Below are 24,079 nucleotides of genomic sequence, written 5' to 3' on the forward strand. Positions count from 1 at the left end.
GCAGGTGCCTCAGAAACCCTACCACAATGGCTGGGTTCCTGCACTTCAGATTCTTGGTGTCCTCCTAGGGCAGTGGTTCTCAAAGTGCGGTCCCTGGACCAGCAGCTTCAGTATAATCTGGGATTTGTTAGGAATGCAAATTTTCTGGCCTTGGCCTAGAACTACTGAATAAGAAACTGGGTGGGAATAAGGGGGAGAGCAATCCATTTATTTTTTTTAACAAGCTCTCTGGGTGATTCTAAATGCACACCATAGGTTAAGAACCCTAGAGTCCAATGACTAGACTCATCTTTCACAACTGAGACACTAATAGCATTTGCTCAAGGGCATCAAGTTAAATTTACTGCTAAATAGTAGATCCAGAGCAGAGCCTATCTCCGCCCACTGCTCTTTCTACTATACTACCACGCATTGCTAGTGTTTAAACTTGTTTTTAGTCATTTATATTTGGTCATGACAAATTATTGTGCATATGAAAATGAGTGGCTTATCCTCCAAGGTTTGCATTCCTATAATTTTTTAACTTACTACCAGTGAGGAGATCAGTCAGAATCAAGTTGTTTTCAGTGATAAGGTGGGAGAGTGTCCCCTTGGCGTTGGAACTTCACAGGGAACTCAGCAGTGTCTTTGTGTTGTCCAGCATGGCTTTGATGGTGGACATTGCCTTGTTTTTGAAACTACAACATACCAAAGTGAACTCAAGAAACTGATACTGAACTGAAATATGTAAAAGCTTCCTGATTAATCAACAGAAAACTCACTGGAGAGAACCCTGATACCCAAGGACAGAAGGTGGAGAACACATAGGGAATGATATCTGCCTTGCCTGGGAGGGAAGACAGATGACACACCCTATTAGAAAACACCTTTCCCTGTGGCCACTTGAGATATTAAGAAGCAACAGCCCCACCCTATTGAAAAAACTCCACACACCTGAGGATGATTGCCTGGGGGCAATTCATCTCAGAATCCTATTAGTCTGTAGACAGAGGCAGTCTCTGGAGGCTTTGAGTATTTGCCTGATCCAGTTAGTCAGAAACAGCCTTTAATACTGTCCTGCACTAGAGATTGAGAGGTGTAGAGGATCTACCTAATACATAGTCACCAAAACAGACAACCAAAATGAGGAAACAAAGAAACAACCCCCAAATGAAAGAACTAGAGAATTCTCCAGAAGAAGAGATAAATGAAGCAGAGATAAGAAATTTTTCTGAAACAGACTTCAAAGTAAAGATGTTAAAAATGCTCAACAGTATGAAAAAAATATATAGTAACTATAAAATAAGAACAGTCTGAGATAAACAATGGCATAACACAAATGAAGAACACATTGGAATGAATACACAGCAGATTAGGAGAATTTGAGGATTGAATCAGTGAATTAGAAGATAGAGTTGAAAATATCACTCAATTAGAGAACCAAAAAGAAAAGAAAAAAAAACAATTAAAAAAACAGGAGGACAACTTAAGGGAGCTGTGGGACAATGTGAAATGTAACAATCCAATATAATAAAAGCCTCACGACCAAATGGTAGAAGACCAGAATGACCGGTCAACCAGTCACTATGATGCGCACTGACCACCAGGGGGCAGACGCTCAATGCAGGAGCTGCCCCCTGGTGATAAGTGCACTCCCACATCGGGACCACTGTTCAGCTGAGTGGGATGAGTGGTGCTCCCACAGCAGGAGCAGCTGCTCAGAGGGCAGGTCCACAGCCGCTTAGCTGACCGGGATGAGCAGCGCTCACACAGCAGGCCAATCCCCGCAGGCCACGCCCCCACCAGTGCACAAATCCCGTGCAGTGGGCCTCTAGTATTAGAATAGTTGGTGTGCCAGATGAGGCAGAAAAGGAGAAAGGAATAGGGAAGGTGTTTGAAGAAATAATGGTAGAAAACTTCCCTAACCTGGTAAAGGAAAAAAGTCACACAAGTGCAGGAGGCACAGGGAACCCCAAACAAGAAGAACCCAAACAGACCCACACCCAGACACATCATAATTAAAATGCCAAAAATTAAAGACAAAGAGAGAATCTTAAAGACAGCAAGAGAAAAGAAAACTGTTACCTACAAAGGAGTTCCCATAAGGCTGACACCTGATTTCTCATCAGAAACTCTACAGGCCAGAAGGGAATGGCATGAAGTACTCAAGGTAATGGAAAGCAAGGATCTGAGACCAAGATTACTATATCCAGCAAGGCTATTATTCAAAATAGACGGTCAAGTAAAGAGCTTCCCAGACAAAAAAGGCTAAAGGAGTTCATCACCACCAAGCCAGCATTACAAGAAATGCTAAAGGGATTGCTGTAAGGGATTGCTGAGAAGAAGAAACAGAGAGAGAAACCTAGCCATACAGAATTAAAATGGCTATATATAAGTACCTCTCAACAATAACCCTAAATGTAAATGTATTAAATGCTCCAATCAAAAGGTGTAGGGTAGCTGAATAGATACAAAAACATGACCCAACTATATGCTGTCTACAAGAGACCCACCTCAAAACAAAAGACACACACAGGATGAAAGTGGAGGATGGAAAAAAATTTCCATGCAAATGGAAAAGAAAAAAAGAAGCTGGAGTAGCAATACTCATATCCAACAAAGTAGACTCTAAAAGCATCATGCTAAGCGAAATAAGCCAGTCAGAGAACGATAAATATCATATGATCTCACTCATTTGTACAATAAAATGAACAACATAAACTGATGAACGAAAATAGAGCCAGAGGGGGGAAAATATCCTAGATTATAATAGAATTAATCCTGTTATTTGCAGATTTTTAATATTTCCTACAACTTTTGTGATATCATACTATGTTAGTACAGTTTTAGTAATATTGTTATATTTAAAATCCTTTTATTCTTGAAATATTTTTTGCATGTAATATTATATGTAAGATCATTTTTCTTGAATAATTGGTATTTATTGCATGTAACATTATCATATTTTAAAAAAAATAAAGAAACTGGTAGTAAGGAATGATTATTTGCATTCTGTGTGTATGTGAGTGTTTAGTTGGGAAAATGAATTACCAAAGAATTTCTTAAGTAGCAATGCCCCTGGTATGTTAAAATAGAATTACTTGTGGGGAGGAGGTAGATAATGAATTATATGACTGTTTAGGAACACATCTATTGAAGAGCAAGTTTACCTTGTATTAGTTATTAATTATTACTAGTATACTTGTTCTATAATTATCCTTATTTGAACATACTTTAAGGCCTTCTGTTTCCTCTGGAAGGATGTTCTTGTATATTCTCCAGATAGTAAATAAACATGTCTGAGTTTTCATTTGTCTCAGTTTGACATCTTTGCCCCACATACCCTCATAGACCTGAACCTAGAGGAAAGGCCATCCAAAGCTACAATTTCAATTTTTTTCCGCTTTCACTTTTATTTTCCACAGCCAAACATTTCTTCCCAATGATAATTGGATCATTGAGATAATTATCTTACTAAATCATGCTTGAGTGGATTGAAAAAGTTAGTTTAGCCTCTAAAGGAAGTGACTTAACCACTGGGAAATTCTTCTTTGAGATGATTTTATGAATGTTAAAACAAAATAACATTAAGAAATTATCAGGAATAGTAACTACTACATCACTTTGAAGACCTTGTAATCTTTTTCAAATGTTAATAAGAAACTTGTGAGAAATGGGCAATCAAGACAGTTTATTATGTTGCAGATGGGTTTTATTTTTATCAACATTGGCTATGTAGTTTGCAGGGCTCACTGAAAAATGAAAATATGAGCCTTTTGTTCAAAGATTGCTAATTTCAAGATGGCAGTAGCAGAGTATTAAACCAACTATGGGGCCCTTTAGAGCACAGGGCCCTATGTGATTTCATGGGTCACAAGCCCAGGGAGCCCCTGTGTTTTGCTTAAGTGATACAGTTAATGAAAGAAGCAAAATCTGCACCCCTTTATTCCTGGAACAAAAGGAACATTTTAACTTGAATAAAAGTGAGAATCTTTTAACAAACATCCACTTCTAAAAAAAATCTCTTCCTGCCAGTGACCTCTTTTATTTATTTCAAAATGTCTATCTTTCCCCATCAATTCCAGCATGATCTCTGTCGCAAATAAAAAGGGGAGCTTTTCCCTTGAGAACTTCTGTCAAGAAACTATCTTATTCAGCCCTCTTCTGATATATTAAGAAATAGTTCTCATCTCTCTTAAAGTAGGTTTGAACATTTCTCTCTGATGAATACTTTACATACTCTGAGCAAACAGCTTCAAATGTCTCACATATTTTGTTGAAGAGATTCCTATTTTTCTTTTTAATCCCCAGTGGCTTAAGGTATCATATCTACAGATAGTTTACATCACATTCTCTGTAAGCAATATAATAGGGCTTATAGTATTTCATTCTGCAGCATTATCTTTGGGTCTGCTTGCAATTGATGCTGGGTTCGCTTAGGGTTATAGCAAGCCTTTGAAATTTGTTTTGCGTGACTTGGTTTTCATAAAACATCAGGATGCTCTGTAGATTATCCAGGCCAGTTCCCTGCCTCAAGGTATGCTCGCATGTAACTGTAAGACAAATGGTTAGACAGCGTGTTTTTAAATATCCCAGGAGAAGGAACGTGTGATAGCACCAATAACCCTTATACAGGGAGGGATGTTCAGGGTACCACGAACTGCACTTGTATCCCTCACAAGTCCCATTGTTCTTGCAATCATTATTCTTTTTTTATTTGAAATTGTTTGATGTATCTTATTTTTTTTTAACTCTGGTCAGAGTGTTTTATTTCTAAACCTAACTTTAATTGCATTCTTGTCGAGAAAACACATAGCAGAAATATACTTTTCTAACCAGTATATTCCACATGTAAAACTCTAGAAAACTGTCATCATGTTCTGTTCATTTGTCAGTCCTTTTTGATACGTAGACATATCTTGGTTAATCATTATGACTGCATATGTTTCTCTTTGTTAATGAAACACCGTGGAATTATTCAGTTTTTCTTAAAAGTTCACTCATTTTTACATTTCAGATGCTCTTTGGTATTCAGTATATTCACAGCATGCTCAGAGTTTCCCTCACTGGCTCACTGGCTCTAAAATTTATTAGAATAATTTTATTTACTATATGTTTATGTCATATTGGAAATGTTAGGAGAAAAATTGAATTTTGAATGTGAAAGGTTCGTTCTTCTTTTATCAAAAGGAAAAATGCATTCTCTGACATTAATAAAAGTCATGCTGGCATTCTCTTTCAAGAAACTCACTAAAATGACAAAGAGCATAAAAAAACACAATTAGATATTTGGTTGAAAGAAGTTGGTTTTCTTATCTGATAAAGTCTAATACATGAAAATAAAATAACCATTAATAAGAAGTGCAAACCTGGCAGATATATTGATATTTGGAGCACCTGTCATTATTTCATGCATTAAATAAATTTGACTTCTTTGCAAATATTGCTGCATTTTTTGCTGAAAAATACTATGATGAGTGTATGTGTTTATTCAGTTCTCAGTGAGGTACTGGCTGTATCAAGGTTTTGGAAAAACAAACATGTATTCTTTATCTCTAAGTACATTAACTAATCTATAAAGGCTTGACATTCATTAATGCTTAGCGAGGGAAAAAATGAGTTCTAGAGATGCATTTTGTTCAGTACTGCATAACTTACTTTCACAAGTCCTACTTAAGCTTTGATTTCTAAATCTCTCCCCAGTGAAATCATACCTCAAAGATGTTTCATTAAAATGACAAGATAAGCTGTCTTCCGTTCCTATGCTGGAGTAGGGGCAAGGGACAGAGTTCTGGGAGATCTTGCAAAACCATTCCTGAGCTTTAGGGGAAACAAGCACAAATTATTGACCTCAGTGAAAAATTGCCAGCATCCCCATCTTGAAGATAATAGGTGAGAGGAAGTGCCAGCTATGTGCCTAGCACTGGCTTGTCGTCATCTTGTGCTGACTCATACCGAGAGCATGGAGGTGGGACCTGTGCACTGTAGGGACTGGGAGAACGACTGTGTCTTTTGTTATGCATGTTAGAAAATATTTTAAGTGCATATTTTCATTGTCATAGCTTTCTGCATTGTGCAGTCCTCCACTCCTGTCTACCCCTCTCCTATTTGTTTAATTTAGGTAACACTGGTTTATAACATTACTTAACGTTTCAGGTGTGCTACATTATAATGCAATTTTGGTATGTAAGAAGAACCCCTCTTACCTTTTGAAATATTTTCTCAGAGAGTTGGTAATAGTTCAAATGCCTTCATTATATTAGTTTGAACCATGTGAAATTGTTGCTCATTGGCCATTTTGGGGCCTATAAAAATGGTAACTTCACAAGGTTCAATATAATAAAAAATATACAATTCCCCAAACAGAAAGGTAATACCCTTAACCACTTTTTGTTGGCTATGAAACTCAAACTCTGCCTTAGTTGATCATTTACTGGCTAAGTCTGACATTTAAGAGAATTTTCTAGCAGATTATTTGGCGTTAAAAGAGATTTCAAATAGGAAACCTTGTCCCGGTTCATGCAGAGCTGCCCTGGGAAACAGGCCTTAATGAAGTCACCTAATCAGTAGCCTGGTCCCCTGTGGACACAGTTCTATTGGCAAGTATTTCTTCAGAGAAAGTGCAGTGTGGCTGTATAATGTATCATTTTCTTTATTTTTGTTCTAAATGAATATGCCCTGGTCATTTGAATGAGATTTAAAGACACTGTCTCATATCTTGGATAGAGTTGCATGTTGACAAAATTTCCAGAGCCATTGGTTTCCAAATCACATCTTAAATGAAGATGATTACTCCATCCAGCATGCGTTGACCTCTTCAGATTTGGCCCGGAGGTGGAAGTGACTTCTTCCTCCGTTTACTCCCCATTTCAGGGTGCATTAAATAGCTTCCTCTAGACAGGCTACAAAGAAGATTGCAGCAACGAATAGATTCTCTCAATATACTTTTCCTTTTTTATTAAAGACAGTGCTAATGTGAGTGATTGGTTACCAAAACAAATATAATTATATTTTTAACACCTCCCAAGATAGGTAATTGCTTTAAGAAATCATGATGCATTCTTTTCTGGAAATAGAAAATCCTAGTCCTATTGAACACCCGGATTCCCTATATACTAAGAGCATAGGTACTGTATTCCTTCTAAAGCAGGGGTGGGGAACCTTTTTTCTGCCAAGGGCCATTTGGATATTTACATCATTCATGGGCCATACAAAATTATCAACTTAAAAATTAGTCTGCTATATTTGGTCAAATATTTAATTAACTCACCCCAAATGCCTTGGCAGGGCCAGACCAAATTATTTCACTGGCCAGATGTTCCCCACCCCTGGTCTAAAGGATAAGAATAAATTTCCCTTATACTGAAAATCACCAGCTGCCACAGAAATGGAATGAAAAATTGTCCTTACAGATTCTTTGTGGACTGCATTTTCCCCCTGTGGATGTGCAGGCTATGAATAGGAAATAAACAGTCGAATGAAATCTTGTAGTATGCAAAGATTTCACTGGGACTTAGGTGAGCAAATCATAAAAAGAACAAAATATCACCGAGTCCTAAATCTTTGCCAAGAACCATTTAGTAACCTCCTTACTCTCCACCCTTTTGGCAGGTGGTACCACTTTTTAACCTCATTTTTGAAAAGTAACAGATATTTGATTTTGAATATTTTTTTACTAATCTTAAAGAGGAAAAATAAGAATATTAAAAAATATTACTGTTCAGTGGACAAGCAAAATAACCACAGTCTTTAATATCCTTTATTTAATAAAAACCAGCAATTTCTTTTTTTTATAACATATTTATCTGAGGTAACTTATCAGTATAAAGACTACAAAAATAACTTGTTTCTCTAAATGGAAGATTTTTGGCTTCAGCAAATACTTGAGCCATGACCAAAGTATAACATAAAAATTAGGATGTTCTATTAAATTAGTGTTCTAGGGGCCAAAAATTTGTAGTATTTTTCTCTCTGTTCTACAGATATATTACCTATCAAACAAGTAGAGATTTTTAGAGAGTATTTATTTTTACTTGGATTGACCAGCAAAGCTCTTTATTAGCCAAAACTTCTCTTAATTTTCAAATTAGACCACATAGAGAAAGAAATACACAATTTACTTATTTGCAGCAATGTAACCTTAAGAGGATGCGTTGCCATTCTCGGTTTTGCACATAGCTATCCACCAAGTAATCGTCCAGTGGTTGTGTGTGAAAGCTTGGAAGAGTAAATTAAAAACTAAATAAGCAATGTGCTGAGGGAATGATTGAAGCAGTACTGATTAACTGTGTCTAGTCCTCCCTGCTTTTCCTCTCTGGAGCCTACTATCCCAACAAGAGACGTGGTTGAACAAATTTGAAATTGTAAGTCTTTTCTCCTCAAACCTAAGCGAGAAATTAGGTGCCTATTTACAAGTCTCTCTGACCACAGTTCTGTCCATTTCAATAAAAACATAACAATATTTACAAACAGTAGTTACACAATAGTAGCTAGAAAGCAACGTAGTTACTTCATAAAACAATCCTATATAATAATATGCAAATAGACCAAAAGGCAGAACAACAGAACAACCGGTCGCTATAAAGTGCGCTGACCACCAGGGAGTGCGCGGAACATGGCGGGTGTCAGCCAGGGCAGGATGGTGGAGCAGGTGAGTGTGGGCGCCAGACCAAGGCAGGGCGCCGGTCACTATCATTGGGGTGAGCCTCTGATGGTTACCGAAAATTCTTTGCTACCACATGCTGTGGTCACACACATGCTGCTGGTGCCGACCCCACTCGTACCCGCTGCCGGCGCCAGAGCTGCCACTTGCACCCACTGCCAGTGCCTGGCGCCAGCCCCAATCTCTCGGTGCCGTTAGCAGGTGCGAGCAGTGGCTGCCAGCCCCGATCGCCCCTCTGGGCTTCTCCACCTCTCCCTGTTCCTGAGGGGTGATCAGGGCCGACAGCCGCCTCTCGCACCCGCTGCCAGCGAAGGCCCTGCTCGCACCCACTGCCAGAGCCGCCGCTCGTACCAGCTGACAGCACCAGCCCTGCTCACATCCACAGCCGGCACCGGAGCCGCTGCTTGCACCTGCTGCCGGCACCCGGCGCCAGTCCCAATCACTCGGCTCAGTCAGCAGGTACAAGAGGTGGCCATTGGCCCCGATTGCCCCTGAGGACTTCTCCACCTCCCCCTGCTCCTGAGGGGCAATCTGGGCAGCAGTCACTGCTTGCACCCGCTGCTGGCACCGGCCCCAATGGCTTCGTGCCATCAGCGGATACGTGGGGCCAGCGCCATCAGCGTGTGGGAGTGGCGGCAGTGGGAGCGGGGCTGCTGGAAGACGCAGGACCGGGGGCTGCAGCAGGAGGGGCCAGGCGGGGGCTCAGAGGATGGACTGAGACCTGCCCCTGTGCCCACCGCAGCCTTGTGGCCCACAGTTCCTTTCAAGGTGCACCGATTTGTGCACTGGGCCCCTAGTCTATATATATAAAAGCCTAAGCGACCATCCAACCATTCAACTGTTAGCTATGACATGCAATGACCACCAGGGGGCAGATGCTTAACACACAGGCATGGAAACATGGAACAGACTGATGAATCTCAGAGGAAAGGGGGGATGGGGGAGGGTGGGAAGAGATTAACCAAAGATCTTATATGCATGTTAGAGGCCCCGTGCTGCTGGGGTCCTTCGGCCTGGCCTGCGGGGATCAGGCCAAAACTGGCCTGGATTCATGAACTGGTGGGGTCCCTCGGCCTGGCCTGTAGAGATTGGGCCGAATCTGTGCACTGGACCTCCGACATCTCCTGAGGGGTCCCAGATTGTGAGAGGGTGCAGGCCAGGCCAAGGGACCCCAACAGTACACGAATCTGTGTACCGGTCCTCTAGTATATGATATAAACGATAGAAGTTTATTTTAATTAATTATTTATTTTATTTTTTCCCATCATCTTTAATCCCTCTATGCCCTCTTCTACTACCACCCCGCAATCACCACACTATTGTCCATGTTTGTGGGTTCTCTTTCTCTCCCTCTTTTTTTTCCTTTTTGTTCAGTCCCTCTTTAAAAATAAAAATTGGCCGAAACCGGTTTGGCTCAGTGGATAGAGCGTCAGCCTGCAGACTCAAGGGTCCCAGGTTCGATTCCAGTCAAGGGCATGTACCTTAGTTGCAGGCACATCCCCAGTAGGGGGTGTGCAAGAGGCAGCTGATCAATGTTTCTCTCTCATCGATGTTTCTAACTCTCTATCCCTCTCTCTTCCTCTCTGTAAAAAATCAATAAAATATATTTTTAAAAAAATAAATAAAAAATAAAAATTAAAATTAAAGAAATACAAAAGTCAAGTAGAAACATCAACTTGAAATAATGCACTTATGAAGTTAAACTTCTAAGAATGACAATCTTTAAATGCCAGTATTTTCTCTGGTTTTACCAGTTTTTAGCAGGTTATTTAAGCATAATTTTCATTCATCACTTTATATTAAAAGAACCATATAACGTTCACAAATTGACATAATTATATCTCTAAGGTATTGGTGCCTAATTTTATAATTCTATAACATTTTCTACCAACTGGTCAACTTCCTTGTAATTCAATGGAATCCATATTATTTATTCAATAATCTGTAATTAGAGACTTCCTCTAATGAAGCATCCTATGCTTTATTGACCTGTGTTTTTGGGAGCTTTGTAGGTTTCAATTTTAGAAAATTTGAACTTAGAAGAGCTATTTTTCCCCTCAGATGCATATTATAAAGTAATGAAGGGGTTAATCACTATTGCCTTGTTTGTTTGAAACACCAAAAGGTAATACCACCTAATATACAATTACCATATTACTTTTAATATGTCTTCTTTTTTAATTTAAAGGTTGGATTCAATTAAATGGTAGTAGCAATTGGTTAAATTTAGTATGAGTATCTGCCTTAGGGAGTTATTTATTTATTTATTTTGAAATTAAATTTTTCTATTGGAGAACAACTTCCTTTTATTTAATAAAACAGATAATTAAGGTCTATCTAAATTTTAATTATTTAATAGAGCAGAATATTGTTAATATGTATTTATATAAATTGTCTAAATTACTAGAATTTAGGTCATTTATATTTCTGAAGCACTTACTCTAGAAATTTGACCTCTTGAATATATCTGGTGAGCTAAAGTATATTCATTTAATAATCTTTCCAAAGGCTATATCCATTTAAACTTGGATGTATATAGTATTTGACTTTTTTGGTTAGTTTTTTATTTTAGAGTTTACATTAATCTTTTATTTATTAACTAGTGACCCATCACACGAAATCACGCAAGACCCAGGACCCGCCTCCCCACCCCCCCCTGCACCATGGGACCTTACCCAAATGCTCTGAGCACAAATCCCTGCACTTGCTACTGGGATAAGGTTCATGTGGGCGGCCATATTGGCTATGCCGCGGTGACAAAGCAAGCTTTCCGCCAGGTCACTCACAATGCTCACTCTCAGCAGCCGCCCTCCAACCCGGGACTGGGGGACTCCGGCGGGGCTGAGAGGACTGGGCGCCGCCATCTTTGTGATGGAGTGACAGTTAATTTGCATATTATCCTTTTATTAGATAGGATTAGGCACATGAGGGAAGATATATAGGTGTGAGCACTCAGGAAATATACAAAATGATAGAAGTAGCCTGGCTGGTGTGGTTGGAGGAGCCAAAGAAAAATCTGGAAATAATTAATGATACCTTTGGCATTTGGATTGGATATGATGAGCAATGAATCGTGGGGAAGGGGGTGATGTGGTTAAAGTTACAGTTTGGTAATGTAGGAGACTAGAATCAGAGAACTAAACAATTGAGTCATGTAATGGCAATGTAGGTTAAGGGCTGAGTGATAGCCCTGGGGAGGAAACTCCGGTTCTGTGACAGATTGCCTGGGAAGAAGTAGTGTAGCTTAGTCACTTTTTGAATTTGGAGACAAAGAAAACATATCAGAGACCATTCAATGGTGCCAAGCCAGGGGGTATAATCAGACATGGGAAAATTGTGATGAGAAGTCATTAGGGGTGTGGTTGGGTTGGGAAATCTGTGGATGAGTAAATTAGTCTTAGATACATTGAGTCTGAGATGATGTGAAATTTTATAAATAATATTATTCAGGGGTAGCTGATGATTTTGGGCCTGAAATGTGAATGGGAGTTAATAGCAGGGATGCAAATGAAGGCATCTCCATCTTAGAAGGGAACTAGAAACCTTGAAAGTGAGATCACTTTTCAGAGTCTAAGAAAGAAAGGCCACAGAATGTCCAGTGACACTTTGGTCTGCTTTCTAAATAATCTTTCAGCAACTTGGTTCAATTCCATCAGGAGACAGCAGTGAGATTGCTAGGAGGACAAATCCATTCTAGTTGATGGAGAAAGAATCCAGGTATGTTCAGAGTCATACTGGCTCTCTCCTGGAGCAGAGTATTGAACTCCTCTGAAGGAATTATTGAGGGATTTAGATCAAGGCTTAAAGGTAAATCCTTCCCTTTCCCATTTTGAAACATCAATGTAAATTACACTATTGAGTTATGATAATGCTTATCAGAAGTACATGCCTTCAGCTCCTTACCTGAGGCAAGTGGCAATAGACAGCCTCTTAAGCGTTGCTGACCATGCTTTGTGCCATGCTATCCTCCCCTCCTTTCTAATTGGGCCAGAAATTGATTCTGTGGAGACAGCCATCTGTAGGCTGGTGTATTTTGTTAGAAATAGCCTGTCATAAACACACCTCCCAAAAGGCTGCCCTATACTTGTTGAATCAGTTTGATTCTTTCTTTTGGGGAGTTTGGGCTGAAAGACACAAAGAGGGATAATTAGTTTGCAAATGGCAGAAGGGAAAATAAAAACAGATACTAAGAGTAGGTGTACTTGGGTTGAGTGCATAGGTAGGTGAGAATGGACATCAAAGTACAAAAGTAATAACATCAATGGATGACTAGGGATGTTGTTGTGGCTGGAGGGTAAGAGTCATGATTGTATTTTGAATGGTGTTTCAGTTTTTCATGAGGCTAAGACCTGGTTCCTATTCCTCCTTATGTCTGCGTGCATCCTTCCATTCAACCCTCACCTTTATTTCTTGCAAATCATGTAACATGTTTATCAAGAGGGTTATAACTGTAACCAGTTAACAGACATTCCCTCTTTTCCTTTTCCTTCCTCAATACCCCAACCCACTGGGGTATCTAATAGCTCCATGAGAGGGGACAGGGAGTGAGTGAGGGATCAGATTATGCCGCTCATTCTGTTCTTCTGGTACCTGGGCCCAAAAGACTAACCAACAAGGGGGAAGGAAACCCTTTGCAAGCAAAGATAAAGTTAATATGAAAACTACAACCAGAAAATTATGGAATCTTCCCAAGATGTCAGTGAGGGACATGAAAGGGGGATTTGACATTGCATGTCTGAGAGCAGTGATGAAAAAAATTAAAAAAAAATTGATGTTTTTATCTTTACTGAGTTGAGACTTCTCAGTAAACCAATTATACATGTCTGTTTTCGAACTTCTTTGCTTTTTAAAAAAATGTATAATATCATCATGTTTAAAAAGGGATATACTCGGGAATGTGAAAGGGATAGCTGTACTAAGGACACATAAGTTTGCAGCAGTGTGTCATCCCTGGCTGGTTTGGCTCAGTTGGTTGGGTGTCATCCCATGCATAGAAAGGTCACCAGTTCAAATCCTGGTCAGGGCACATGTCTGGGTTTTGGGCTCCTTCCCCGGTCATGGTGCATATGGGAGGCAATCAATCGATGTTTCTCTCTCTCTCTCTCTCTCTGTGTGTGTCTCTCTCTCTCTCTCTCTCTCTCTCTCTCTCTCTCTCTCTCTCAAATCAATAAAAACATATCCTCCAGTGAGGAATGAAAGATTAAGTAAATAAGGTGGTTGGTCACACACATACATGCATGCATATACACACCAAGACTTTTTGCCTTTAAAAAATAGATAAACAGCAGTTAAGTTCCTGTGCAAAAAGTGGAGTTACGTTATTAGGGCCTATCTGTAGTTGTACAGGAACCTGGCTGGAAAGCTGGCCCACTGTAGAATCTGATGAACGAAGGAAGAGCACTAATTGGTTGCAAAGCTGGACTGACAACTGATGAATCATCCACTGGTTTCCTATACTCCAAGCATCAGCCAATTGAGAGTACCAGTGTTATGATTTACAACACTTTTATACTTGGTTGTGGGCTGCCATTTTTTCTGTGATGTGTGACATTTGTTAAAACTGCCTGACTTCACTCTCATTTGGGCTGTTCTTTATGTTGTTGTTGTTCGTGTTCTTGTTTTTTAAATTATTATTGTTGTTTAAAGTATTACAGATAGGAGTACATATGCCTCCTTCCCCCCCCCCCCCATTGACCTCCCTGGGCCTCCCCCACCCTCTGGCACATGCCCTCACCCCCGTAATGTCTGTGTCCATTGCTTATGCTTATGTGCATGCATACAAGATCTTTGTTTGATCTCTTACCCACACCCATCCCTCCCCTGGCTTCCCACTGAAGTTTGACAGTCTGAAAAGCCACTTCTATTCCCACACTTGCCTCAGGCCTTTGCTGGGCACTGAGGAAGATATAAGGACACATTTGACCTCATGGTGGTGCTGCAGAAGCTGAAGCTATCCCTTTCTCTCTCCTCTCCTCCACTAGGCTGTGTTTGTATTTCTTATGAACATGGTAGGGTATGACTCACGGTATTATATTCTGATATGGCAGTCCAGTTCAAGTTCATAGGGAAAGAGCTAGGTCTGTAAAGCTGCTGAATTTACTCCAAGGCAGTCAGAGGCTGCTTCTCAGACAGGAAATCAAAACTTGCAAAATAGGTCTCCCACTGGCCTTTGAAAAATCTTTTTTTTTCTTTTTTTAAAAAATTTAAATGTTTTTTTAAATTGATTTCAGAAAGAAGAAGGGAGATGGAGAGATGGAAACATCAATGATGAGAGAGAATCATTGATCGGCTGTTTCCTGTACACCCCATACTGGGGATCGAGCCCACAACCCGGGCATGTGTTCTCATCGGGAATTGAACTGTGACCTTCTGGTTCATGGGTCGATGTTCAACCACTGAGCCACTGCAGCTGGGCTCATTTTAGTCTTTTTGTAACAGTTCTTTAGGAACGAACTTCAAGGACTCCTAAATGCAAATCCAGATAGAAGTGTGTATACAACCATTGCTTCCTTATTCTGGCTCATTCTTGGCTTTTCCCCTCTAAATGGAAGCATCTCAATTTTAAGTCAGCTTACACTGACTGCTCACATCCTTTCCCACCTTCCACTTGGCCAGCCCTTGTTTGTCTGATACGGAGGTTGCCTAGCTCCTTCAGCACCTCAGAAGCAGATTGTGAGCTCATGTGGGTCTATACCTATGTGACGTTGATTTTGACAGTGTGTACTCTATCTAGATCAGGGGTCAGCAAACTTTTCCTTTAAAGGGTCAGATAGTAAGTTCTTAGGCCTCACAGGCAAAAAGGTCTCTGTCACAGCTCCTCAGCTCTGCTGTGGTAGCATGAAAGCAGCATAGACAGGACATAATGAATTGCGTATGGCTCTGTTCCAATCAAGCTAGGTCTTCTGTGAACGAGCCGAATTTATTCCATGGACTGAAATTTGAATTTTGTGAAATTTTTATGTAGCACAAAATATTCTTTTGATCTTTTAGAAACCGTTGGAAATGTGAAAAGCATTCTTAGCATGTAGGCTGTACAAAAGCGGGTGATAGTCTGGATGTGACTGCTAGAACTCCACTTTGCCAACCCCTGCTCTACAGATATGCCTCTTAGGTTCCAATGCTGGTCTTTCACTTCCCAGCTACAAACTTGAGTGAGTTACCTCACCTAAATATGCCTCAGTTTCTGTACCTGGAAAATAGGTCCATGTGAGGATTCTCTTAGGGCAGGGCCTGACATACATAGTATGCTCTCAATAAATGGTAGATATCATTAATATTCTTACTTGCAAGACATCTTTGTTTTGTTTTTCAGACAATAACTTAGATTTATTTTGGTGGATGGTTTTGAATTAAGTTTATTCTTTTTCCAAGTTTGTTTTTACTCAGTTTTCCCTTCATAAGTGTCCCATGCCCTTAGTAAATGATTGATTCTGATAAGACACAGAGTATTTCAAAGGTCTCTTTGAAATATTAATTACTTAAAATATTGAATGTGAGATATTTTACCAGAGGCATCAACAGCAGTTTTCTGGTAAGCGTTAACATTCAGCTTTATTGGGTGTTTTCTTATTTATAGAATGTGTGATTTTCTTTTCCCAATCTTGTAGCATATAGGTAAACTGGGGGAAAATGAATGCGCATAAACATTATTTTTTAACTACCATTTACTATCAAGCTGTCTTACCATAGGCAAACTGCCAAAAAGGTGCCTCTGGCCCAAAAGTTTCTTCACTGAAACTCTTACCTTTTAGAAATCCATTCATTTGTGTTAACAAGCTCCTCTTTAAAGTGCAGATACATCCGGGAAAGTTATCTCACCAATTCAGTTCCCCTAACAAACATTTATTAGGTAGTACCTATCATGTAGATATTTGGGGAGATATCACCCCATCCTTAACCATTCATCACTTTGGAGTGGAATATCCATTTATCTTATGACTCTAATGTACCTTTTCCATGACAAAATGTACCTAAAACATTAACCTTAAATTAAAATTATTAAGGAAGAATACTTGAAGTTTATCAGGGATCTGATGATTTACCTTACTGTAGGAAACATTTACCTGTTCTGGCAAGGAGATAACAGAATGAATGAACTATCTAACCAACATTTTCCTCTAGAGTTTTAACTTTAATTGCTCAGAGATTAATTTTGCTTTTTGGTGTGCACCACTGTGCAAGGCCTCAACCTGGAAGTATAATGTTTTTCTGTTTTGCTTTACAAATTTCCAACTGCTGCATAAATGTAATTGCTACACTGCCCTTAGCTCATCCTGTGGTTTCTGGTAATTTCTTCTAAGTTCCTGTGTCCTCTTTTCCCTCTTGGAAGTTTTCCTCTTTTGATCAGGAGCATCTGCCTTCATTATTTCCCTTGGAACTTTATACATTCTACTTATGCCCTCTTATCTCTTTGGAATAATATCTTGATTTTCTTAAACACTTTTCAGGGCCGTAAATAATTTCACAAACTATTGTCCTGTTACCATCTGTTGATTTACCAAGTCAATCTCCATTCTTCACTCATTTCTAATTAAACTGCAAACTAACAGAAACCTCCCATCAGGTAGAGGCTTTCTAGATACTTACGGACTGCAGTACAAGTCGCTCAAGTTTTTGTCATGTCTGTTGATACCATGCTTTACCAACTGGTTTGATTTTGTTTATTCTGGCTCACTTATTGTTGATTATTACCCTTAGGTATTAAGGTCCTGAAGCACACTATGTTATCTTCATCATATTGTGATTGCCTTTTGCTTAGTCTATTACCATTTATTGTTTCATGTTGAATTATAAGAGCTATTTTCAGCTCCGTGCCTTTATTTTTATTAGATTCCTAGAGAAGGAATTTTGATTCCCTCTTCTTTGATAACTGAGCAGTCTTCTAGTTTTGTGTCATCTACAAATCCATACATCTTGCAGCATGGTCTTAATCTGGACCATAATAGATAGTGTAAAAAAGATTGAATCTAACCTTGATTTTTCTTGCACTCCACTTATCACTGCCTTCCTATGCTGTCAGCTCCCATTTACTACTGCTCATGACCTTGCTCACAAAACCAATTTTACTTTTCTATTTCGTCTTCCACCGTTAATGCCAAAATTAACCATTCTACTTTGCTCAGGGTTAGGCAGAATAATATTTGTCACTGCAAATTAAATTATGTCCTATGTATAATTCATTTTTCTCACACTCTGGTCCATTTTGCATACTACTGTGATGCTGATCTTAAATGTCACCTTTATCACATCACTATCTTGCTGAAGATCTACCAATGACTTTTCAGAGTCACTTGAAGCATGTTCAAACTTCTTTCTTTGATATCCAAGTCCCTTTAGGACTTTGCTCTGACCTTACCTATCCAACTATAACTCCTGTACCTTTCAATTCAGTTGCTGTCCTCATGGTTTATCAAGTACACTACACATATTTAATTTCAGGTAGCTACACTAATTCAAAATGATCTCAACACATTTTACTCTCTTAAAATTATATGATAAAATTATATCATATAAAATTATATGATACAGGCAAAACTAATATATGATGGTAGAAATCAGAGCAGAGGTTGCCTCTGAACAGTGGGGGCAAGAGGGAACTAATTGGGGGTGATGGAAATGTTCAATATCTTGATTATGGTGGTGATTATATGTGTGAAGCCACTTGTCAAAACTCACCAAACTGAACACTTAACTGTGCATTACAATATTTGTAAATTTACACACACACACACACACACACACACACACACACACGCACGCACAAACACACAGCAAGTGAGTGAATACATGCCCCTGTGCTAGGAGTTAATAAGTCTAGATTTTACTGTCCTGAAGCCAGTCATCACCCAGCCTTTTTAATGTATTGTTTTCGGATGCTTAAGTCCCAATTCTTCCATGAGTCTTTCCCACAGAGAGCACAGATTTAGTTTTAAAAATTACTTAATCTACATAAGTATTCTCTTACTTAGGGTCCATCAGCAAAAAGCCTTTGGCTTCTTTTGTGTCCCTTTACATTGATTGGTTGATGGCAACTTCTTCAACTTTGAGCAGCTCAACTTTTCCAAAAAGCCTTAATTAAACAATAGAGATTTCAAGGAGGCTGTGTAATAGTGAATTACAGCCATTATGCCCAGGTTGTTAGGATCTTATGAAATGATTTTTATAGTATTGGCTTTAGTTTTGTCATTTTTGAGGAGTAATGAACTGGAGTGTTGTCTTAGTTAATGAGAAAGTCCAAGCACCATGTGTTTAGGTTCCTAGAATAATAAGGGGTATTCTAACTAATAATGCTTAAAAAGGAGGGATGGCTCAGAGTATTTTCAAAAGACTGTATAGGGTCAGAAATGTTACCCTACTGACATGTTAAAAAGTCATTCTACCACAGTTTCAGGTATGTTGGCAGAAGACATGAGATCCAGGGTCAGAGATAAAGAACTCACGGTACAGCAAGCAGTGTGAGCTTCCTGTTCACATTGCTTTCCCTTGCCTTCCAGCTCGCAAGGGGAGACGCCAGAGTGGGCCCAGGTGGACGCTATGCACACAGTTGTTTTGTGTCACAGCTGAGGAACCCAGGCTTAGGGAACCCAGTCTTTTATAATGGACTAAAAGAAAACCTGGCCTGACATCTGCCCTACAGGGAAATACAATGTTTTGAAATCCAACAAACCTGCCCTCTGCTCTGGAGGGAGACATTATGTTTTTCAAGGCTGTTCACTATAAAAAAAACATCCTTAAGAATATAGTTTAAAATGAAGGCCATCAACTCCTGTACTCACAAAATATGCAGAAATTGAGAAACCCATAGAGAATGGCCACTAAATAAGTTTGTGCTAGCCATCGGGGAATAGCCTTACACAGAGGTGTAACAGAGATCATTAATTCACCAGTGCTAATTTTAATCAATAGCATCTCCAAACTCTTCTGAGGAAATTAAGTCAATACAATAGAGGTAAATGGTGATGCTGAAAATTGAGACCAGCAAGCATTCAGCACCCACTGAATGACCAACATTGTTGGAAACATGAAATACAAGGTACAACCCATACCTTTCATTTACCCAAAGATACGTAGCTCACACAGAGCCCACAGGACTGCATACAACCCACTCAGCTCCTTAATACCGTCTGTGATCTTGTTTCATGAGGAAAGATTAGAAAGTTGTCTCTGAATTGCTACTTCTCAGACATGCCTATATATTACCATTCTAGTGGCTAAAAAGCATTAACAATTTTCTCTCTAATAATTCTTTTGCTCAGTAAAATAGGTATTGTAAATTGTAAGAAAGCACATTTTTCTATGTAACTCAAAAAGTAAAAGCTATTTTCCCTTTCAAAAAAAATCACACTTAAAAGGTATTTTTCCTCAGTTTGATCACATAGACCAAAAAATTAAAAACAAACAAAAATCCCAGCTACTTACTGCTAATCACATGTAAGTAGAATGAATGATTCTATGAACGTGGAAATTCTAATTGAACTGCCAACCTTACACAATTCAATGACATACCAAATTTCCCTGAAATTTATTTAAAATGAAGGATAACATCTTTCAAATGATCATGTTGGCTTCCATTTTGTTTTAGGAAGACTAACTGAAATATAAATCAGTTCTATGATATATTCATATAACCTTCATTCTTTAGTGTCAGACATTTCATAAAAATCTCTCAGCTCCTTTGAAAGTTATCATGAAGCAAATGAAAAAGTAATGGTGGACTGGAACTTACATTTCACAAAGACCTGCCCTTTAAAAAAAAGAACCATTTAGCTTATGCCTTCTCAGCAGGGACAGTAACACCCCTAAGGGGATGAATATTTTTTCTTGGGGAGGTGGGCAGAGAAAAATCTTAGATATTACAAGGTTTGTAGTCCTCCAAAGAGCCACAATACATAAACAGATATGTAGTATATCTGTGGTATATTAAATTTTAATGATGGGAGATTAGGAAAAATATGTCTAAAATAGTTCCATGGGGAGAGGGGGATGACAATGAAAAAAAAATTCAGAAACAATGGTCTAACATTATATTTTGATCAGTGTTGTCAGATGGCAACAACTAAATTAAGCAAGAGGATTTATTTTTTAAATTTCTCTCTATGTCATGCTTGTTTTCCATATTTTTTATCTGTATTCAATATGATAGCATTAAAGAATTATATTGAAATGGTATCCATGATGTCATTATGTTATACATTTTTTCAGTTTTGGATATTATTTATGTAAAATCATAAATGCATACTGCTTTATATTCTGTTGTTTTCACTTGTATACATATATTCACTTTCTACATGATCTTTATAATGACTATTTTTATAAGGACACTTCAATTCAGTTGTACTGTGGCTCTCTTTTGGTTGTGCTTCTGTAACTCTAAAAATTCCTTCCATGTCTTCTTTGCAGTTCTGCTTCTTCTGACTTCTTATTAAAAACTAGAGGCCCTGCGTGCGTAATCATGCGAGATCCCAGACCCGCCCCTGCAGTGAGACCCATCAGTGAACCTCCTGGTGACCAGTCATTACGGCGTTACGGCCACAGACCTTTTATAATATAGATTGGGGTCCTCAGGAATTGCATGCTATGGCCCCTCCTCATCTTATACACTGTCTCAGGGTAATCTCATCCATCTTCCACCAGCACTCAGATCTTTCAGTTCCAGCTCAGTCTTTACTCCTGGGTTCCAGGCTCATATTTCCAACTTTTTACTGAATATCTCTACTTAGCTATTCCTTAAAAAATAATCTCAAAAAAATCATCACATTTTCTCAACCTGTTTATCCCTGGTCATCTAGCTTCCTTCCCTTCCTTCCCCTTGACCTCAGCAGCCCAGCTAGGTCCTATTGACAGTATTAATACCTTCACAATATCCACTCTCTTCATTCACTCTGCTGACCCCTTCGTTCAGTCCTTTCTCTCCTACTGAGACAATTAGCCTATACTCCTAAACATCTTCCTGCCTCCTGTCGTGCCATCTTGTCTTCCACCACAGTGCTGTTTGACAAGTCTTTCTAAAGCATATATCTGATCAAGTCACCTCCAATCACTTATGGCTATACTGCCTAATACAGTAGCCAGGAGCCACATATAGCTATTGAGCACTTGAAATGTAGCTAATCTGGAGTAAAATGTGCTGAAATAAACACATTAGATTTTCAATACTTAGTCTGAGAAAATAGATGTAAAATATGTAATTATTGTATATATTGAGTTAAATATTTACATAATATATTCAAATTAATTTCACCTGCTTTTTTTGCTTTTTTTTTAATATGGCTACTAGAAAAATTAAAACTATCTACATGGCTCACATTTGTGTCATGCATTATATAACTATTGCACAGTGCTGGTTTATAGGATAATGTCCAAACTAGATCATAAGATTATGATGTTTCATCATCTGACCACCATAGGCCTAGTCCCGTGGTCGGCAAACTGCGGCTCGTGAGCCACATGTGGCTCTTTGGCCCCTTGAGTATGGCTCTTCCACAAAATACCACAGCCTGGGAGAGTCTATTTTGAAGAAATGGCATTAGAAGAAGTTTAGGTTGAAAAAATTTGGCTCTCAAAAGAAATTTCAATCGTTGTACTGTTGATATTTGGTTCTGTTGACTAATGAGTTTGCCGACCACTGGGCTAATCCATTCATCTCCTGCTGGCTATCATGCAAAGAGGGCTGGTCTTGGTGGCAGATTGATCTGGATTCATTCCTAGACCCTTCCACATGCCGGCAGTGAGATATGAAACAAGAAACTTAAACTCTCTAAGTTTTAGTATCCCCAGCTGAAAAACAGAGAGAATACCTATTTCACAGTGTTGTTGGGCAGATTAAAAGATACAACAAAGGTCAAGTGCCTCCTGCATAAAATTTAATTTTCCTAGATGCATTCCAGTCACACCCAACTACTTTCAGTTCCTCTTTTTTTTTTTTTCTATTGTAAAGAGCAGGGGTTTGTTCAAATATCTGCAGCCTTCCTAAAAGTGGGCAATCCCCTTTCCCTCTTTGGTCACTAGGGTTCTACTTTCCTTTTATTTTTCCTGTTTTCACCATATATTAGACCAGAGGACCTCTGTTTCCCTTTTTGTTTCCCATTCAATATCCTGTATTAGAGAATTCATTTTATAATCAGTGATCATAACATTAAAGACATCTCAAGTTAGAGGAACAGCATACTCATAAATATTTTAGCTTGTTCTTGCCCCATAAGAGAATATTTTCTTTCTGTCACCTGAAACACCGTAGTCAATTCTTTAAACAAGTTGGACTTAAATTTAACATGGGAATAGCATTAGAAACAATTTCTTCTTCCTCATTCCTCACTTTTGCTTCTCTTAACCCTCCTACCAGTGCCCTCTACCCCAAACCCACACATTTAGCTGCCACGTACATTAACTGTCTTGTTAGGGTCCTTTTCATTGCCTGTGCATTAGCCACAGTGCAGTAGAGAGTTTCTGGCAATTGACACCTTGAGACAAATGCTCTAACAAATCTTAAAGTGTTTTTGATGGCCAGAGTTGTCAAAGGTGGAATGTTCTTCATACATTGCCATTAGGAATTTCCAGAAACATTTTTTGAGTACTTGCCAGTGGATTCTTAACAGTTCTTTCTCTTAGGAAAAGCTTAGAAACACAGCAGCATTCTAAAAGGGATGAGGACAGTCTGGCTAATGTTTCTCAAATGTAAAATGTGGCCTTTCAGATGATGTGGTCACCTTTTTTTTTTTCTTCTTTAACAATGTCAGCATTTTGAAATGGGAAAAGGATATGGATTAGGTAGGAATTGAATGCAAATGTGTTTTGCAAATAGTGTCTTTTGAGATAATCGCAGATGATGGTTGAATGCTGAAGGTATTAATACAATCAGTATTTAACCTTGTGTAACTCCGCTTCATCAAATCACACCCTGTGCATTGATTGCATTAAGCCGGGTCAGTGGTTTCTTGCTTAGGAATATCTTATAAGAATCTTAACAGGAAAGCAGCAGTAGCTGATCAGCTACTGTTTATTTGCATACTGAGCGTGTCATCAATAATACAAAAGACAAGGTCTTTAAGTTGAAAGAACAGTGGGATTGGCATGAATTTTGCTTAATGGTGCGTAATAAGCAAAGTAGTCAGTGGTGCCAGAAACTGACAGGATCCATTATGTTAAAACAGATATATGTCTTTAATTTAGGGGTATTATGTAAATCTGACAGGAGTTTTTTCCTTTATTTTCCTGTAGTTTAACTTTAATTGCTCCAAGATTAATTCTGATTTCTCCTTCCCTCCAGAGGGTGATGAGACCGGTGTGATGGATAATCTTCTAGAAGCCCTACAATCAGGTGCAGCATTCCGAGACCGCAGGAAGCGGATTCCCAGGAATCCAGGTAAGACCCCTTTGAGCTCACTGGGATTGTCAAATGTGGATGTTCAGAGCCAAAGACTCCCCACGCACACACACATA

The 24,079-nt window shown here is 39.0% G+C and overlaps 1 protein-coding gene across 3 annotated transcripts in view; it reads left to right on the forward strand.

Annotated features, from left to right (window-relative positions):
• Positions 1-24,079, forward strand: part of DIAPH2 (diaphanous related formin 2) — a 981,952-nt gene that overhangs the window by 781,716 nt on the left and 176,157 nt on the right. For all 3 annotated transcript variants that reach the window (XM_079765114.1, XM_079765112.1, XM_079765113.1), the window contains one exon: positions 23,907-24,002. In XM_079765114.1, the coding sequence (XP_079621240.1) occupies positions 23,907-24,002 (96 nt within the window). The remainder of the gene's footprint in view (positions 1-23,906; positions 24,003-24,079) is intronic.

This window comes from Cnephaeus nilssonii, assembly GCF_951640355.1.
Source record: "Cnephaeus nilssonii genome assembly, chromosome: X".
NCBI lineage: Eukaryota > Metazoa > Chordata > Mammalia > Chiroptera > Vespertilionidae > Cnephaeus > Cnephaeus nilssonii.